At 47.1% G+C, this 20,967-nt stretch overlaps 2 protein-coding genes across 3 annotated transcripts in view; one reads left to right on the forward strand and one right to left on the reverse strand.

Moving 5' to 3' along the window:
* Window positions 1-20,406, forward strand: part of CHAC2 (ChaC glutathione specific gamma-glutamylcyclotransferase 2) — a 32,681-nt gene extending 12,275 nt beyond the window's left edge. Inside the window, exons 2-3 of the mRNA XM_090049386.1 lie at window positions 3,867-3,902; window positions 16,543-20,406. Of these exons, the coding sequence (XP_089905512.1) occupies window positions 3,867-3,902; window positions 16,543-16,926 (420 nt within the window). The 3' untranslated portion in view covers window positions 16,927-20,406. The remainder of the gene's footprint in view (window positions 1-3,866; window positions 3,903-16,542) is intronic.
* Window positions 1-20,967, reverse strand: part of ASB3 (ankyrin repeat and SOCS box containing 3) — a 118,221-nt gene that overhangs the window by 81,174 nt on the left and 16,080 nt on the right. The gene's annotated exons all lie outside the window — the stretch shown is intronic.

Genomic DNA, 20,967 nt, shown 5'->3' on the forward strand with positions numbered 1-20,967 from the left:
GGCCCTGCAGGGGAAAGGAGCTTGACCTGGCCTCACACAGGGTAAGGGGCATGGCCCAATCCCAACAAGGCCCCGTGGACTAGGGATAAGGGGATGTGGACTGGCTGCTGTCCAGGGAAGGGGCAGGGGGCATGAACCAGCCCACAGAGGAAGGAGGCGTACGTGGGGCTTGGGATTTGGGAACTTGGCAGTGGGGGAGGGTAGCTGTATTAATGGCCAAATTTCTAGACCCATGGGCCAGATGAAATGGCTTTGCAGGCTGCATTTTGCCCACAGGGCAGAGGTTGGGTACCCCTGGTTTAGAATGTGGGTGAGAGAGGTCATTTTCCAAACTATACTCTGCTGCACAGGTATAATAAGCTGCAAGGTTCTTGGTTTCTTCCTGGAGTTGATTACAGGACTTCTGCCAGAACTCTATATTTGTAACCCAACTCAAATTCAGCCTAAATTTGCCCTCTAGTAAATTCCAAGACACAATAATAAAATGACATGGTTTGTGGGGTCCCCCCCTCAATTTTCTTATTTCAGACTGACATAGTGGTTGTTTACATCACTGTATATAGCATGAGTAATTCCTTCATTTTGTTCACCAAGGTATTTCTATGTAAAACTAGAACTCTCCAGAACAATTAAAATATTTTCCTCATTTAGATAGAATATGCAACACCTTAGCAATTAGTTTATCTGAAGAATATTCATCATGTACTTTAATACTTCAGTTTCCTTTTATGCTGCTCTGAGGACTGACCAAGATGCTTCAGAAGCTTAAACTGACAGACTCAAAGCATCACTACATGGATTAAAAAGAAAATGACTAGCAAACCAGCAGCTAACAAACAACATAAGTTGAAACTGAAGTATTTAAACATACAAACTTTCAGGTATACACAAAACAAAGGAAATTGGGGTGCACTGATAGAGATTTTGGGGGGTCAATACCAATAGCCGATCTTTAAAAGAGGCATATCAGCCAATACCAATCCAATTTCCAATACAGCTGCCTCCAGCCGGTAAGTTAGGTGTAGTGGAAAGGCTATGTGGGGGGGCAAATGAACACCCCCACTGTGATGAGGGAACGGGCAGGCGCTGCCCAGGCGGGGGCAGGCAGAGCCACATCTTTTTTTGGCGGGGAGGGCGCTCTTGCCACTGCTCGCACCCCACCCCCTCAAGGAGGGCACGGAGTAGCACGCATCTCCTGGATCTGCACAAGGCAGGCTACAGCCAGGGCTCAGAGCAGGTGCCAGTGGTGCTGGGAGGATGCTGCATCCACCCCAAATTTCACTGCCACTGCACTCTCAGCGCCACTACCACCAGCCACCCAATGCAGTCCTGGCTCAATGGCCCACCTCCACCCACATACCCGGAAGATCTGGGGCTGTTAGCAGCAGTGAAATTTGGGACGGATGCAACATTCTCCCAGTGCCACTGGTGCCCGCTCCAAGCCCAGCCCCCACCAAGAAGAGCCCCATACAGATCCGGGGGGGGGGGGGGGGGCACATGACCCCCTATGTCCTCCCAGGTTGCAAGCAGCAGCAGGAGGCCTCCCCCCCACTTCCGCCCTACCTAGGCAGTGCCTGCCCCCTCCCTCACCACAGGCTGGGGGGTGATCTCCCCCACCCTTCCACCACACTGGACTTAACAGCTGGAGGCAGCTCACCACGCTGCTGGCTGTGCTCCTCTCTGCCTGAGTGCCGCACTGTGGCTGCACACAGCATGGGCTTTTATCAGGCCAATATCCGATACAGCCAATTTTCTTTATATCAGCACCCATCTAATATTGGACCGATGTATTGGTGCACCTCAAAGGAAAATAAGGGATAAACTCCTGTTTAAAAAAAAAAAAAGGATGGCATGCTAACTAGAGTTAGGAATACAGAAGAACAAATTGTTTCCTGTAGAAAAGAAAAAGGGCTTTAAAAATTGTAGGATGCCTGTTTAATACACATACAAAGAAAGCAAAAGATTCAAAAGTCCATTCATTATATGAATGAACAATCCCTTAGAAGGGTGAAACCTCATTAACCAGAACTGTATGGAAAATGGACACCCTGACCCTTAAGGATTATAAACAAAAATGTTCAGGTCCAGCAGAGATAGAGGGTGTCTTTTCCCATTTTTCAATATTGCATTTTTTTCATGTGTGCATACGTTCCTACATCGCTGCAGGGTATTGTGTGGGATGACCCCTGAGGTCCATACTATGTCCTGTGATTATGTGTTTTGCTTTTCTTTTCTAAATCTGGAAAGGAATTTGCAGCATGCAAGTCAGGCAGAAGGTTGGGCAGGGTACCTTAGACGCTAACTGGTTCAGAGAAGCATGAGTTTTCATACACTGTAACAGAGGCGGTCCAGCTGATCAACATATTCCAGAGTGCCAAGGCCCAGCACATGGCTGCCTGGACAGTGGCCCACTTGAGCAACAAGCTGGACCTGGCATGGATAGGGGCCATTCGCATCTTGTCCTCATTGTTGGTGACCTGCTGCCAGAGTAGCTGGGACAGGTGGTGGTCATTCAAACTAACAGATCAAACCTCATTCCTGTTTAGCTAAACTTTACTTCTGCAGCTTAAAACAGAGAGAGACTCTCTCACTGGCCCTTACCTCCCCACCCATGGACATGCAATTCCCAAGCGACTTCAGTATCATAAGGGAAGTATATCAGTCTAGAACTTCCACTCTCCACAGATAGTCAGATAAAACACCAGCCTTTAAGAACTATATTTTACATCAAAAAGCTCCAGTACGGACAGGGTATTATAACCATATCCTCTCTCTAGATAAGAACTGTGGCACAATTTAAACCAGAATTATGGCAAAACTGTTTTCAGATGCATTTCCAGAGCTTGCATGAAAATCAGCAAGAACTATAAACCATTTGGGTGAAGACAAGAGTTGTACCTAATAACTCGTATCTGTTGGGAATATCAGACAAATCAAATCCCTTCAGCTTCCCTTAGTACTGGAACGCTAGACGTAGCTATTTAATAAGCCAAAAAAACCAACAACAACAAAACAAACATTTCCCTATGTACCAGTTGGTAATTAGAAGGTAAATCATTCATTAGTAATAAAAAACAGTAGCTTGAAGTATTACAGAACATTAACTCTACTGCAGGTTCTTTTGTCACAAAAAGTATATGCATCTCATTGTGAACCAAGATGCCTATAATGCATCACCAAGACATACTTAATTTTTGTCCTCCCCTGAAAAACTGTCATCTATAAAATAAAGACTAGCAACAGAAAGTCAATTAATAAGTCAATTAGTTTTCTTCTTCATACTGTAAGTAAAGATATAATATACTATGCTGTCAGTTAAATAGTGGTACAAATACGTCTTGAAAGTGAAAGCAAGGAAAAGGAATTAAATTGTCTTTATATAAAATAGACATGAGCTGGAAATGTACACAAAATGTAGATTAAAAATTAAAATTTGTTTGTAGAAGTCTGAAGTTTTTTGAGAGTCATAAAGAACACAATACTGTATAGCCAAGTCATAAAACTACCACACAAAATGGCAACAGGGATGGTTCTAAACGGTATACTTGAAAATAAAGATAATTCAAACACTTTATTTTACAGACTAATCTTAGCCTCATATTTCCCTGCACTCTCCCCCTAAAAAAAATCTCAAATTTCATTTCTTAAAACATACTCCCCTATCCTCTTCCAAAACTGATTTAAAAAAAAAAAAACTCTTTACCACAAAAAATAAACTTGCTAGGCCTCAATCATTTAAAGAGCTCCTTAGTTTTAGTTCTACATCTTTAAGGGAAAAAAAAATATGCTTTTTCACTGTCCACTTTTGCTAATGATTTGACAAAGAATGCTTCTCACTGAACTACAATATTTCTTTTAATTTTTAGCCTGGAAGAGTTGTGACTCTTGTTGAAGATCCGGAGGTACAGTACACTGCCTTATAAACAGTCTTTATAGCACATAGAATATTTTACTGGTTTCCACTTGTTTGATACATCATTATGAAACAGCATGTTCTTGTCTTTAAAATGTAAATAAATAATTATTTTTTTTGCTGTCAAATCATGTTCTCAGATTCCCCATCAGTCTCAACATTGAAACTATGGATTTCAGCAGATACATTTTATGCAGTCTGTAACTAAGCAATTAGAAAGTATATTAGCTTTATTATTTCAATAAAGGAAGAGTTCTAAGCATGCTTTTGAACAGTCAACTGTAAATTAAGTAAATTTGTAGCACCTGCCAGCTATTACTAATATTGGCTGTTTTGATAAAACTTCTTCCACAAAATAAAACTTGGCATGTATCAAGACTAAATCCTAATAAAACAGGACATACCCTTGCTTAATTTTTTATACCAATCTGAAATGTAATCCCTCAACTATAATTCTTATTTTGTTTTCTACTGAACCTTGAATGTGAATGAAAATTCTTCAGAAAAAGGTGCAAGGACCTGATTCTGTTACTCTTACTCATCTCGAGTAAGAGTATTTGCAGATGGAAGTACTACTCAAGGCATGGATAGAGTGACAAAAACAGAATGAAGCCTTACATTTGTGACTATGTAAGTTAGAAAAGTTACAGGTTTTGTACATAACAATGGGGGGGTGGCAGAGGGGGAAGAGAAACACTTTTTAAAATTTTACCCTCATGTCCAGCTTTGCCAGATGGTGACAATACAGCATAGATCTCTATCACAGCCTGGTCCTACAGCTCTTTCCTACATTAATTGTTCCATTGTTAGATTCCCAGCTGAAGACCTCAAGCAAGCTAAGGCAAAGCTTTTAAAAATGTATATTGTATGTGGTCCTAAGGGATTCAGTCCATACATCAATTAGTATGCAGTTCCTACAAATAACTGATAAGGAATACTATGCTGTGTTAACCACTGTGACCCTTGGTAGAAAATGACTGCGAAGACCGCATGCTACTTGATAATGAGACGTTCTGAAATTAATCTCAAGAGTCTTGCAGACATTATGTTTTCCCCACACTTCTTTTAGAGCAGTAGCATTGCTTGATTACAAGGCAGTGTACTAGGCCAGACTTATGGAAACAAGACAAAACTAAAATTTATTACAATTAGTACAACTCTTTAGTCATGTGACTGTTTTTAAACTGTATTGTGTGTTGAATTTTGCCTTTCTTGCTGAATTTTTAACTTCTTAGTACCCAGCCTCCCACCTGACTAGTTCCCGCCACTCCAGTTCAGCAAGATCACTTTAAATTGTAGTTCTAGTCTCCTAAGCATTTGCTGCACCAACTTTAATTCAACCAGAAATTTGATTATAGTTAAATTTACACCAGAGTAGCTTGCAAATAATACTACAAGATAAAGTGGTAGATTCTGTCAATATTGCCTTAAAAACAAACCAAAAAACCCCTGAAAAACACTAGAGGTCCCATTTTCTAGTGCAGTGGTCACCAGGTGGATCCCAGAGCCTCTTCAAGTTGATCTTGGGGGGGAAGAAGCTAAATATATGCGTGCATGCACATGTGCATGTCCCACCCCCAGCCCAGCAGGTCACTCAGTGGGGGAGGAGAGGGGTGGAGGTCTGGGAAGCACATGCAGTGGGGCTCATGGTGCAAAGCCCAGCCTGCAGCTGCAGCCACCTCCACTACACAGATCAGGGGGGAATGTGCCCCCTTCCCCCAAATGCAGGGAGCCCCAGCAAGGAGTGTGGGCAAGCCCTGCACAGCCCAGGTGGGGTGGGGAACGGAACTACAAGTGGCTCAGCCAGGGGGGGCACCTGCCCCCAGATCTGCACATGGGTGCAGGGACAACCCTGGGCTCTTCCTGGCCAGGCTGCACTCAGGCCAGGTGGCTGCAGGGCCATGCCCTTCAGGAACAGTCAAGCACAACCTTCCTCTCCCCCACTGAGGACATGGGGGCTGGTGGGCTGCTGCTGTTGGCTGTAAGACTGCCTGTGGGCAGGCCTGGGTGTTCCTGCCAGACCTGGCCCGTACTGCACTGGGAGTGGGGATGCCCCATGGCCCTGCAGCCACCCACCCTGAGCGCAGCCCAGCTGGGAGGAGCCCAGCACTGCCCTGGCCCCAGATGCAGATCAAGGGGCATGCACCCCCTTGACCTCCTGGGCTGCATGCCCCTCCCTTCTCACACCCCCCAAATAAGCCACTCATCTCTCTGTCACCTGCCTCACCCCAACTGTGTGGGCCTTGTCATTCCCTCACTGCTGTTGGGGTGAGGGGGGAAAATCAAGGCCCCAGCAGTGAGGGAGTGGGGTAGGGCTGGGGCCTCGATCTGCCCCCCATGGGCCTTTCCTCTCCCTACCTTCCCTCCCCACAGACTTACCTGTGGGGGGGGGGCGGGGAAGAAGGTATAGATCTTCAGTTCCTCTTAAATTCCAAAAGTGATCTCTAACCTCAAAAGGTTGGAAACCACTGTTCTACAGGGTTCCAAAACCCTTAAAAAACAAGCAGGATCCCATGTTATAATTAGTCTGAAGGAACACTGTTTGAAGACTGACAGGTATTTCATTACCAAGGCCAAAGCCATTTTCTATAAATCATCTAGAACTGCTCCACAAATTGTCAGGGGTCTGTAGACCAGTTTTAGAGCCATTTTTAGTCTATCAAAAGATATGTGAATAATCCATGTTCTTATATTTGAGTTGAACAGGAAAGAGTTCTCCAAAAGTATTTTAAGTTTTCCCATTCACTTCAGGAGGAAAGAGAGACGATTTGAAATTAAATTAAAGAGATACTTGTTCAAATTCCACTAGACCTTTCCTCACAGTAACCAATAGGTTAGTGGTTAGGGTGCTCTCCTGGGACGCAGGAAAGCACAATTTAAGTTCCTTCTCTGTCCAATTCAGGCTAAGGTCTCAGCTCTTGCTTTCATACTTCTGGAGAATGCCCTAGCCACTGAGCCATTTGGAGGGGGGGAGGGGATGTCTGCTCTCTCCGTCTGGTTTTGATGAGAATATTTCTCTCACAAGAACTGTTGTGAACAGTTTTGATAGATCTGCATTTTATGACAAAAAGGTATCAGAAAATTCCTGACCAGCTATTGCTTAGATTTTTCTGCATCAGCTACATAAACATTCTGATTTATTTCAGCAGAAGCAGATCAGAAGACCTTCCTTAATTTAGAAGGGAGAAAAAAAAATATTTCAATATAGTTTGCAAACATTCCCCTAACCTAATAGCCTTACCCAACCTAAATTTGCTTATGGTTGTGAAACCATCAAAGATTTGTGAACCTCATAAACTGAGATTGCAAAGGAGAATGTCCCTTTTGGCTCCCAACTACCACAGTAAAAATATTAGGGTCTGCACAACTGCCACAAACCATTTGGCTCCAGGGGAGGACATACAGAATTTTCCAGATATCTGGACAGAGAGGAATAAAAACAGAAATTATTATTGACATAAAATCTGTGGTATGATCACATTTTGAATGCTGCAGTTCTGGTGCCCCAACCTCAAAAAGGATATATAGAATTAGGAAAGGTACAAAGATAAAGGCAACAAGAATGATCAGGGGCATGATGAGAATATGGGGAATATGAGGAGCGACTAAACAGGCTAAGACTTTTTAGCTTACAAAGATTACTTGGGGCAAATATGATGGAGGTATATTCAGCAGGGATTTGCTATCTCTCGCAATACTAGAGTTGGGGGACATAATTATGAAATCAGTAGGTAGCAGATTTAACAAGCAAGGACATCCTTTTTCATAGAATATATAAGTAAATTGTGACACCACTGTCACACGATGTAGGGTCAAAAGAGGACTATACAGATTTACCCAGGGATAAATCAGTTAGGCTCCGGAGCGGTGAGAGACGCGCAGGTGAAGGCCGCTGTGCCCCCGCTCCCCCGAAGCCCCCCAGACACCCCCTTATCAGCCGCAGAGCCTCCTGCCAACCCCCAGCACAGCCAGAGGTAAGCGGGCTCGTGGTGGGAAGGGGTTAACTCCTCGCTTCCTGGGACCAGGCGGCTGCCTGGTGCCAGGCCAGGTCAACCCCCACCCAGGCCCCTACTTGGCCCAGCCCCCCAGGGAGCCACGCAAACAGGCTGCGTAAACAGGTGCTTGAGTTAGCGCGGAGTTCGCGCAGGGGAGGGCGCGGGAGGGCACGAGACCCTGCCTGCGACCCCCTCCAGCCATAGCCAGCCCCAGCCGTAGCCAGCCTACCAGAGGCATGACACGGATGGGCACGTGCCGCACCCCGAGGGTCCCCTCGGGCTCTGCGGCCCCTCCACTGGGCACCTCAGAGACGGCCACCCAGACGGAGCCCATGGTTCCGGGCTCCACGCAGACGGAGCCCCTGGCTCTTGGCTGCGGGGGCTGCCTGTCCCTTTTTCAGGCTCTGGGGCCCGGGAGCATGGCCACCTCCCCTTGCGGGGTCTGCTCCCTACTGGGGTCTCTGGCGCGCCAGCTGGAGGAGCTCCAGGCCACAGTCCAGAGACTGCGTGCCATCAGGGACTGTGAGCAGGAGACAGACTCCTACTGCCAGGCCCTTCTCCCCTGGGAGCCGCAGGGTAGAGCACCGTCTCCCTCCAGGACTAAGGAGGACTCTGGGACCTCCCGCTCTGCCCAGTCAGGGGCATGGACCAAGGTGGTCAAGGGCCCCAAGGCCCGCCGCACCAAGGCCCCTCCCTCGCCAGAGCTTAGCAACAGGTTCACACCTCTTGCAGCCCCAGCAGAGCCTGCTCAGTTGCCAGCTCCTGCAGGCAACACAGGCTCAACCACAGCCACTGCCCCCACTCTCCCCAAGACAAAGCAAAAGCTGTTTGTTGTGGGAGACTCCATCCTACGGGGCACTGAGGGGGCAATCTGCCACCCCGACCCCTCAGCCCGGGAAGTCTGCTGCTTCCCGGGGGCCGCATCCGAGACTTTGCGGAGAGGATCCCGCAGCTCCTCCGGCCCACAAACCACTACCCCCCATGCTCCTTATTCACGTGGGCACCAATGACACGGCTCTGAGCACCCCAGCCAGGTCATGAGGCGCTACAGGGAGTTGGGAGCGGGGCTTAGGGATCTGGGAGCTCAAGTGGTGTTTTCGTCGATCCTCCCAGTCTCGGGGTATGGGCTGAGGAGGGAAAGGAGGATCCAAGCAGTGAACCAAAGACTGCGGAGCTGGTGTCATCGGGAAGGCTTTGGCTTCCATGACCACAGCCCGCTCATTGACGAGAGAGGCAGCGAGCTGCTGGGAAGAGATGGCCTCCACCTCTCCCCCCTGGCGAGGAGGCTCTTCTCAGCCAGGCTGACTGACCTGCTCCACCGGGCTTTAAACTAAGCCCGCTGGGGGATGGGGGGAACTACTGCCACTGCTGGCCCGCTGAGCGACCCTTGCAAAGCGAGCAGACCAAGGCACTTAAGGGAGCCCACCCCTGCCCCAGCCCTGGCACAATCTGTGGGCAAGGCAAGAGCCCCCAAGGGCACACTTGCCTGCCTGTACACTAATGCCAGGAGCCTGGGCAACAAGCAGGAGGAGCTCATCCTCCTGCTCAGTGCAAAGAATTATGACGTCATTGGGATAACGGAGACCTGGTGGGACTCCACCCACAACTGGACCACGGGTATAGAGGGCTATACCCTGTACAGGAGGGATCGTGTTGACAAAAGGGGCGGGGGTGTAGCTCTCTATGTGAAGGAAAGCTACATGTCCCTGCAAGCTGATGTTGGCGACCGGCATGGATAGCTAGAGACCCTCTGGGTAAAAATTCTTGGGGAATACAGCACAGGGGACACAACGGTGGGAGTCTGCTACAGACCTCCCACTCAAAGTCCCGAGCTTGACCAGGAGTTCGCCCGGGAACCAACTGAGGCCGCTTGCTCCAGGACCTTGGTTGTCATGGGTGACTTCAATTACCCGGACATCTCCTGGGAAGATCACTCAGCAAAATCCGAGCGGTCACAAAGCTTTCTCTCGTGCGTGGATAATCTCTACCTGACTCAAGAAGTCTGTGGGCCAACAAGAGGCAAAGCGCTGCTCGACCTGGTACTGGCTACGGGGGACGACCTAATCGGCAACCTAGTGATCGATGGGAAGCTGGGTGACAGCGACCACGAGCCGATCACCTTCACCATCTGCCGTAAAGCTGGCAAGTCAGTCAGCAACGCAGAAGTCCTTGACTTCAGAAAAGCCGACTTTGACAAGCTCAAGAGGCTTGTCAGTCAGGCCCTCAGGGACCATGACCCCAGGGAGATGGGAGTTCGAGAAGAGCAGTTGCTTCTCAAGGAAGCGATCCTCAATGCACAAGCTAAATCTATTCCAACACGGAGGAAAGGCAGCAAGAAGGCACAGCAGCCCTCCTGGCTCTCCAGGGACCTAGTGGACCTCCTGCGGCTAAAAAGGAAAGCCTACAAAGGATGGAGGACGGGATTCACCTCCAAGGAGGATTACTCCGCGCTGGTCCGGTCCTGCAGGGAGCAAACCAGGAAAGCCAAGGCTGCAACTGAACTCCAACTAGCTTCAAGCATCAAGGACAACAAAAAGTCCTTTTTCAGATATGTAGGGAGCTGGAGGAAAAGCAAAGGCAATGTTGGACCCCTGCTAAACCACATGGGGCAACTGACAACTGACGCCCAGGAAAAAGCCAACCTATTGAATAGGTACTTTGCGTCAGTCTTTCATCAGTCCCATGGGACGCCCATGCCTGCTATGGGACAGGGAGATCTGGGTGATGGGGATGCCCTACCCTCCATAAATGCTGACCTCGTGAAGGAACATCTTGAGAAGCTGGATACCTTCAAGTGAGCCGGCCCTGACAATCTGCACCCCAGGGTACTCAAGGAGCTGGTGAGTGTCATAGCCCAGCCCCTGGCACGGATCTTTGAAAACTCCTGGCACTCTGGTGTAGTGCCCAAAGACTGGAAGAAGGCCAATGTGGTGCCGATCTTCAAGAAAGGGAGGAGAGTGGATCCGGCTAACTACAGGCCCATTAGCCTGACTTCTATCCTGGGGAAGATCTTAGAAAAGTTTATTAAGGAGGCCATCCTTGAGGGACTGGCCCAGGCTAACATTCTAAGGGACAGCCAGCACGGGTTTGTTGTGGGTAGGTCTTGTTTGACCAATCTCATTTCCTTCTATGACTGGGTGACCCATCACCTGGACGAGGGAGAAGAGATTGATGTCATATATCTTGACTTCAAAAAAGCTTTTGATCTGGTATCCCACGATCACCTCTTGGCCAAACTGGCCAGTTGCGGCCTTGGCTCCACCACGATCCGCTGGCTGGGAAATTGGCTCCGTGGTCGGACCCAGAGGGTTGTAATCGATGGAAGTCACTCATCATGGTGCCCTGACCAGTGGGGTCCCTCAAGGTTCTGTCCTTGGACCCATACTGTTCAACATCTTCATTAATGATGTGGACATTGGAGTCAGGAGTGGACTGGCCAGGTTCGCTGATGACACCAAACTTTGGGGCAAAGCATCCACGCCAGGAGATAGGTGGGTGATCCAGGCTGACCTGGACAAGCTCAGCAAATGGGCGGACGAGAACTTGATGGTGTTTAACACCGAAAAATGCAAGGTTCTCCACCTTGGGAGGAAAAACCTGCAGCACCCTTATAGGCTCGGCAGTGCTACGTTGGTTAGCACTACAGAAGAAAAAGACTTGGGGGTTATCATTGACCACAAGATGAACATGAGCCTCCAATGCGATGCTGCGGCTAGTAAAGCGACCAAAATGCTGGCGTGCATCCATAGATACTTCTCGAGCAAATCCCGGGACGTCATTCTCCCCTTGTACTCGGCCTTAGTGAGGCCGCAGCTGGAGTACTGCGTCCAGTTTTGGGATCCACAATTCAAAAAGGATGTGGAGAAGCTTGAGAGAGTCCAGAGGAGAGCCATGCGCATGATCAGAGGTCAGGGAAACAGATCTTACGATGATAGGCTGAGAGACATGGGACTCTTTAGCCTGGAAAAGCGTAGGCTCAGGGGTGATCTGATGGCCACCTATAAGTTTATCAGGGGTGACCACCAGGATCTGGGGGAACGTTTGTTCACCAGAGCGCCCCAAGGGATGACTAGGTCGAATGGTCACAAACTCCTGCAAGACCGTTTCAGGCTGGACATAAGGAAGAATTTCTTTACTGTCCGAGCCCCCAAGGTCTAGAACAGTCTGCCAGCAGAGGTGGTTCAAGAACCTACACTGAACACCTTCAAGAGTAAATTGGATGCTTGTCTTGCTGGGATCCTATGACCCCAGCTGACTTCCTGCCCTTTGGGCAGGGGGCTGGACTCGATCTCCCGAGGTCCCTTCCAGCCCTGATGTCTATGAAATAAGTTCAGCAGTGAATGGTTTGGTTAGATGTGAACCCTCCAATTTGAAATTCCTAGGTTTCCTTCCTGAACAGTGTATGTAGGGGAATGGACAGAGGAAGAGAGAGAAGTCTGGAGATGCCCTACAGAAACAATCTTTCCCTTAGCATCTGCATTCCACCACTGCAAGATACAGGATCCTGGACTACATGGACCTGTTGTCTCACGCAGCATGGTGTCTCTTATCCTCACATTTGAGGGAGGAAAGATATTTAATCAAGATGTGCAATAGATTGGTTAATTGTGGGGGAAAAAAGCTATGACAAGCAAAATACCTCTGCACCAAAATCACTCTAAGTCCCAGAGCAGTGCTCAGCTCAGTGAACAGATGGGGTACATCAGACAAAATGTTTCACAAAAATTAAAGTGAGGTAACGTGCAAAGGGAGAAAAAAGTAGAATTCAGTTTTAAGTCCCATTATATCAGACAAGCAGTCTGTAATCCACTGGTGAAGGATATTGTGGGGGGGAAGGATCATTTTTAAATTTTGCACATTAGCAATTGCTACCGGCAAAAGTTAACTTTGTGTGTATTTGGGTTCAAATGTACAGAACCCTGGCACTCCAGAAACAGTTCATCAAAACAGACCCTCATGCTTGGTATAACAGTGCACAGTCACCCTAGTTTGAATGACTCTTTAATAGGCCTGTGGCAAATAGGGAAGTATTCTATTTGGATTCAGCCGATTCAGAGGACAGTGATTCAGTTCGGTGATTTGAATCACTCTCCCCACTCGATCTGGCCAAATCAGAATCGGAGATTCAGCTCCAATTTGGAGATTCAGATCGGTCAGGGGCAGCCAGGCACAGCTAGGCATCTGCAGGTTCTCCCATGGCTCCTCCAGCAATGGTTGGGGGGGAGCTGTGGGAGATCCCCATGGCCATCCTGCCCAGCCCCATCCCTTGCCCAAACCCAGCCTCCCAGCACTTGAAATAAAAAAGTCCTGCATTCACAGCTGCAGCAGCAGCTGCACAGGGCTCTGGAGTCTCCTGGCAGTGCCCCCCCCCCCACGCAGTCCCTGCTCCCCAGTCAACACAGTGTGGGGCAGTGGGAATCACCCTCCCCACCTGGTACCCATGCGGCAGCTGCCACATGGTGCAGGCACAGCTTGGCAGGGTGCCATGCACTGCCTGGGAGCTGGGGTCACTGGAGCTGGGCTCCAGCTAATACATGGAGCTGCCCCAGCTCCCAGACAGTGCGTGGTGCCCTGCAGAGCCATGCTGCAACTGCACCATGGGGCAGCTGCCGCACAGATGCCAGGTAGAGGGGAGGGCGATCCCCACTGCCCCTCCCACTGCACAGTGGGGCTCTACCATGAGCACCCAGAGGCCCCAATCCCTGCTGCCAGAGCTGATGAGTACAAGACTTTAAGTGCTGGGAGGCTGTGGCTGGGCAGGGGATGGGGCTGGGCAAGGCAGCCATGGGGGCTTCTCCCACAGCTCCCCCCACCCAGGGATAAGCAGGCACAGCCGGAGGAGCCACAGGAAAACTTGCAGCCACTCGGCTGTGCCTGCCTCTCCCTGATCAATCCGAATCTCTCCAAATCTTTCCCAAATCAATTCGGAGGCTTTGGATTCAATTTGAATCTTGTAATAGGTCTCCTGATTCAATTCGGATTCAGAGATTTGGCCCCAAATCTCCTCCTAATTGAGTCAGCTACCAAAGCTTTGCACAGCCCTACTATTTAATCAGGGCACAATACCTGTAAAGCTGATGCTTCCCTAGAATGGTAGCCACAGATAAAGGTAAATGTAACAGTAATCATAAACTTAACTGTTTTGTAGTTGGCAAAATAAGAGAACTGCAGTACAGGGACTGTCATGACTTTCTGTATCTTTCTGGTGTTTTCCACACCATAGTACTACTATTGGACACCATTATATTACAGGGAGACCCATATGAGCAAAGACTGGTTATGCATTTTCACTTTAATTGTATTGATAGACAAACTTCTTTGTTACTCCAGCAGTCTCTTTCCCCAGAGGAAATAATCAATTTATATTTTTAATTGCGACTCCAGGGCTATCCATCTTAACATATTATAGACAAACCATCAGCTGATGTAATATAATTGATCTGTTTCTATTAAAATTCTGCACAAGGTGCTTTGAAACAAGAATAAATTCATAAAAGTAACATTCATTTGAAAGTATCTTAGAATTAATTTAAGTTTCTCCTTTTTAAAATTTCCACTTCATGACAAAAGGAAGCAAGGAAAGGAAGAGAGAAATTTTTCTTTGAAACCTTGCCATTGTCAGATATAATCCTCTCTCTTTTGATGCATCTGATGCATGGCTTTCCTAGATACAAAACCAAATAAATACACTTTGGTTAAGACAGCATTAAGTGCTGTTGCAACAAGAATATATACATTATGCTTTATGCACACTCACACATTCTAATTGTGTCTACATCAGAGCATGAATAATCAGCATAGTTAGTTCAAGAGCTCTGTGAATAGCAGCAGACTTGAGCTTAGAAATGAGCAAGCTTCCTGCATCTGAACCCTTAGAGCTTATTCACATAACAAAGTTGAAGCTTGGGAAGGTAAGTTAGGTTGGGAATGTGTAATTTGGTATGCCTCATCTTGAAGGGCCAAGACAAAGTTACAATTAACTAAAAGGGAAATAAAATAGAAAAGTTTCTTTGACCCCCTAAAAAAAGGTAAGGAAATAACATAGAATTCAAGACAGGATAAGTAACTGTTACAATGCAATAGTTTCTTTTTCTAACTGAAATATAAATTGCATTTGTTTTGTTTTAACTTCTTTCATCATAAAAGATTACTTTGGCTAAAATATGGTCTGTTAGCTGTAAAATTCAAAAACTTCTACAACTGATTTCCCCAAGAGCAGCTAAAGTACAACATTAGTTGAAGACGGTCTAATGTAAAAATCACACATCTGTTTCTATCACCTTGTTGCATAAGTGCCAACAATTTGCGCACCAGTTTAGTGCCAGAGAAAATGATTATTCCTGTGCTCTTCTGCAAAGCATTATGACTTTTCTTCACCTACTGAAAAGCTGCAGGGGACCAAACAGATAGAGAATATACTGGAAAAAGGTGCAAAACAATTTAAGTCTGCATCGGGGATGGAGACAAACAGACACTGACTCCCTACAAGTGCCACAGCATAGCACTGATGTCACTGTACTCTATGCAGAACTCCCCTGATTATGTCAGTAGGGTTTGTCTATGTGAAAACAGGTAAAGGAAGGCAAGTGCCTTCCTTAAACTATAATTAAATAAAACTCTGGGAATCATGGCTTTGAAGACATCAAAATTGTTAAACTTCAAAACTGTTAATGTCAATTCTGATAACAACACTGTTGGATGCTCCATAATAGAAGGTTTAGATGGAAAATTAAGTCTGAAGTGTAATCTGGTGGTCTCATTGGGTGTTTATGCACGTGCTCCAGGAGTGGGGGGCGCTTTAATTAGAGTGGCTCTTGTAAATCCTCCATCCAATAGCCACTCTAATTAAAGTGCCCAGAGCATCTTGTGTATCAGCATCCCTGCGCTTCAAAATGGTGGTTGGGGGCACTTTAATACTCACTGAATGAGCTTTAGATAAAGCACCCCCACCATTTTGAAGCTCAGGGACACCAATAGAGACAGAGGAGGTTGCTGGAGTGTGGTAATTGCCATACTCCAGCAGACTCAGTTAACTGACTCTGCTCCAAAGCACTGGAATAGGCACCCTTCTTTTTTAATCCTATACACTTGTAGCACCTATAATACACACATCCTGTAGAATATTTATTTCAGAATAAAGTACTCTAAAGTAAGAAACACCTAAAAACTTTCAATCTACCAGTCCAAGAAACTTATCTTTAAATCTGTTATTTTGGTGCAGTTGGGAAACTTTAATTTTGTACTTGAATGAACTGTTTAGCTGCCATTCACTAAGTGGTATTAGCCTCAGTCTTTACTGCATTAAATGAGTTGCAATTCCTGGAGGACCTGTCTCTGCAAGTAGAAATAACTGTGTTAAGTTCTTCAGTTCCTAAGCTGGGTCCATCATCGGCAACAGAATGCACAAAGAATTCTGTAAAATTATTATATTTCAATTAAAAGCTGCTAAGCAAAACGCAACCATTTGATTTAGGAAAACACAGCACAAAGTAGTAACTGGTTGCAGGAAGCAACTGCAACCTAGGAGGATTTTAATTCTAAGTTTCTTAAAGAGTTTTATTGACAAAAATGGTGATTTGCTAGAGCCTTTTTAACGTTACTTCAGTTTACCCCTATGGTTATGTTCTTCAACAGGGCTGCGTATGGGGTGTTGCTTACAGACTGCCCTCAGGACAAGAATGTCAAGTAAAGGCATACCTTGACTTCAGGGAGAAAGGAGGCTACAGAACAACAGCTGTCACTTTCTATCCAAAAGATCCCTCAATAAAACCATTTAATGTATTATTATATATTGGAACTTATGATAATCCTAACTACCTTGGTCCAGCACCTCTGGAAGAAATTGCTGAACAAATTCTTAATGCAGTTGGTCCTAGTGGAAGAAACACAGAATACCTGTTTGAACTTGCCAGTTCCATGAGAAGTCTTGTACCAGAAGATGCAGATGAACATCTCTTCTCTTTAGAGAAATTAGTAAAGGAGCTTTTGAAAAAACACCAAAACTTCAATTGTACATAAAAAATAATTTCAGTGTCAAATGGCCTCTATCCATCTTCAGAACAATTGCTTCATTGCACAACGGGTATATGATTTGGGCAGGGGTGGGCAAAATTCGGCCCGCCGGCCAAATCTGGCCCACAAGGCCATTCTATCCAGCCTGCAGGGCCCCTAAAAAAATTTAGAAAATAAATATTTATCTGCCCTTGGTTCCTGTAAAAAAAAAAAAAAAATGACAGGAACCAAGGGCAGTAGGACCCAGGGAAAACCCAGCAGGATCCCACAACAGCACGGCCCACCCAGCCCCGCAGCCCCCCCAACCCAGAAGCCCCAGCAGGGGCTTCTGGCCTGGGACCACATAGCTGCCCCGCACCAGAAACTCAGGTAAGGGAGGGTGGGGGGGAAGGGTGGGGGAGGACCCCAGGCAGGGCCTTGGGAAAAGGCTGGGGGGGGGCAGGACATGCAGCCCCATGGCTGGCAGCCTGCACTGTACCCACTCGCAGCCCAACTGGGGCTGCCTGTGCCTGCTCTGGACAGCCCTACATGGGCTGCGAGCGGCTGCAGTGCGGGGTGCCAGCCACGGGGCAAGCAACAGGCTGCTTTTCCCCACGCTCAGCACCACCTTGTAACCCACCCCCACTGCCAGCCTGGGCCCCACACTGTCCCCAGCCTCACCTGTCGGGGCTGCACATGGTGACAGCAACTGCGGTCCCCCTGCTTGCCGCACGCACCAGGCAGTGTTTGCCATGGCTGCCTGTGGGCTGCCTAGCACGTGAGTTTCGGGCAGGCAGCAGCAGCCAACACTACCCAGTGCAGCAAGTGGGGTGGGGGGAGCGCAGCTGCTGCAGCTGTGCTCAACACCAATGGGCAAGCCCGGAGCTGGCAGGGCCCAGGCTGGCAACAGGGCAGGTTACAAGCTGGTGCTGAGCACAAGGAAAAGCGGCCCCTCACCCACCCTGTGGCTAGCACCCCGCACTGTAGCTGCTTGCAGCCTGCTTGGGGCTGCCTGTGCCTGCTCCCCCATGTGGGCTGCAAGCACCTGCAGCAGGGGGCACTCGCCATGGGGCGTGGGAGGGACGACTTTTCCCCACACTCAGGACCAGCTTCTTAGCTGCTGGCGAGCAGAGGGTCAGGGCTGTGCACTGACTCCCACCTGTACCGCAGAGCTGGGGGGCACTGGGAGTGAGCTGGCAGGGAGTCAGCAGGAGCACAGGGCATGCACCAGTGTCCTGGGACCAGTGCCAGCAGGGCCCAGAGCAGGGTGTCAGGAGCACAGGGTCCTGGCCAGCAGGGGCTCTATGGAGCCAGGCCAGCTCCCCCCTCTCCCTGCTGGTGAAACCCAGCCTGGCTCCACAGACCCTTGCCAGCCTGTGCTCCACTTTGGGCCCCACCAGTGCTGGTCCTGGGACATTGGTCCCAAGATGGTGCCCAGGGGGCAGGGCACTTGTCAAAGGGCGGGGCTACCCATGCAGCCCTTGACAACCTGCCAAAACCAGGTAAGCGACCCTCAACCGGAAATAATTGCCCGCCCCCGATTTGGAGGCATGCCATCTTACTCATTTTTAATGATGCATCCAGGACAACATAGGTATCAGTCACTGGAAGATTCCACTGTAAAATCACCATTTTGGGAATTTCTAAAAATGTGAAGAGGAACGTTTCAGATTTTAATTGATGTATGAGCTGTTACCTAAATAAAACTTTTTTTTTTCTTTTTTGAAATCTGAAGGAGGGCACTGGCTACTTTTTTTTTTCTTTTCTGGTTGAAGGGGGGCTTTTTGTGATTTCAGGTTTAGGTTGTTTTAAATATGAAATTTATCTTTAACAATTGTGATAGCTCTTTCCCTCATTTTCTCTTTTAAGGGTCCTGTAAAAAAGGTACCTAAAAACTACTGAAGTAATAGGAGGCCAGGACTTGAATCCTCTACATAGCAGAAAATACCCATTCTCGTTCATTCTCTCTCTTCATATGCCAGCATAACTCCTATTGAAAACTCAGTGGGAATTGTGCAAATTTCTGAAGGCAAAAGTTGGCCTTAATGGTTCTTAATTATTACAATTCACAGGTTTATGGAGTTTCCGTCCCACCTAAGACTGTCTTGTTTGTCAGAATTTATTTTCTTCAAACATCTGAAAAGCATATTTTTGTATTTTGATGTCCAAAAAGTTCCTTTCAAAATATCATATTGTATCATGTTTTCTCACACAGCAAAAATTTTGTTCAACAGTCTGTATTTTGCATCAGGAGAAGCACAAATATGATTTATGTTTGTACACACCGTTGGCCTTTTTGATTTGTATATCTGCAGTTGGCTGAAAGAGCATTATGGTCATGAAAACGACCAGCTGCTATAATATTTATTTGGCCACTTACATAAATTATTTAACCTAATGCTGCAAAATGACATTCAAGGCAAGTACCTACAGAAGTACTGTAGGTACATAAAAGTGGCTTTAAACTGATTCAAAACAGAAATCAAAAAGCTCTATTCTAAAAGCACATTTGTAATTCTAGTCACTGTATTTCTGGTATCTTTCAAATGGACACAGATCTAAGTAATGACAGAGTACCTATTAAGCTTTCAAAGCTACTGAGGATATGAGAACTCAAGTAAAGGTTAATGCTGCAATTATAGTGTTTTAGGACTACATAACAGGCCATCATACTAGATGGACTATTTTGATCTGGTGAGGAAAATCCCTTGTTCATATCAAATCAAACACTGAGGACCCATTCTCCCATTATACTCAGGTTGTTACAAACTGGTGGGAAATGGATCCTTTTTGGCTCAAAAGTCCTGTTCTCCACTTGAATTAGGGTGAAAATTAAGTCAGAATAACCAGACATATGCACCTAATGTTAGGTAACTAAATGTGTACCCTGATTTTAAGGAGCTGGGAAAAGTTTCCCAAAATATGTTAAAAAAAAAAAAAAAAAGGTCATATGGGAATGTCTATTCTATGCAGTTTTAGTTGCTCCTTTGCTGAAAGGTTTAATCTTGTTTCCCTTAAGATGGTGGGGGGAAGTTGTATAAGCCTCCACTATCAGTTCAAGAATTCCCCAGCAACAATGATGATGCTCTACCAAAATTAAGTTTATGAAAGCATTATTCCTAGGGGATTTGGCTTCTGTATGACTCCGTCTTCGGTAACTTAATTGTATCTTAAACACTGTTGATTCAGTCTCTTTTTCCAGATTCATAGAAGTTGCAATAATATCTGTAATAATACATTCCATTTTTGCATACACCATCAATAAAATGTATCAAATTTAACCATGTTGGAGGGAAATTTTTCAGGTATTTTATCTTAATATTTAGAAAAGAATCATAGAATCAATGAGTCGCCAGGGACTTAGACAGATCATCTAGTCCGACCCCCTGCCATGGGCAGGAAGGAGCACTGGGGGTGGCAAGGGTCATAAGACCCCAGCCAGGTGCCTATCCAGTCTCCTCTTGAAGATCTTCAGGGAAGGTGAAAGCACCACCTATCTAGGAAGCCTATTCCAGGCTCTGGCCACCCTTACAGTGAAGTAGTTCTTCCTACTATCCAACCTAAACCTATCCTCCCTCAGCTTGTGGCCATTGTTTCTGGCGACCCCAAGGGGGGCCCTGGTGAACAGACTTTCCCCGAGTCCCTGCTGCTGGCCCCTGATAAGGTTGTAGACAGCCACAAGATCCCCCTTCAGTCTCCTCTGGAGACTGAAGAGATTCAGGCCCCTCAGCCTCTCCTCATAGGGCTGGCCACGGAGACCCTCAACCATACAAGTGGCCCTCCTCTGGACCCTCTCCAGGTTCTCCACATCCCTCTTGAAGTGCACCGCCCAGAACCGGACACAGTACTCCAGCTGCGGCCTGACCAGTGCCGCATAGAGGGGGAGCAAAACATCTCTGGACCTGCTAGTGATGCATGACAGGGTGCGGTTGGCTCTGCCTATTGCTTTGTCGCATTGGCGACTCATATTCATCCTGGAGTCAATCATGCCTCCAAGATCCCTCTCTGCCAATCCAAAATCACAACATTTTCAATTACCTGAACTTTAGGACAATAAATCCTTTGCTA

This window comes from Crocodylus siamensis, chromosome 1, assembly GCF_052110815.1.
Source record: "Crocodylus siamensis isolate JL-2025a chromosome 1, ASM5211081v1, whole genome shotgun sequence".
In the NCBI taxonomy this organism is placed as follows: domain Eukaryota; kingdom Metazoa; phylum Chordata; order Crocodylia; family Crocodylidae; genus Crocodylus; species Crocodylus siamensis.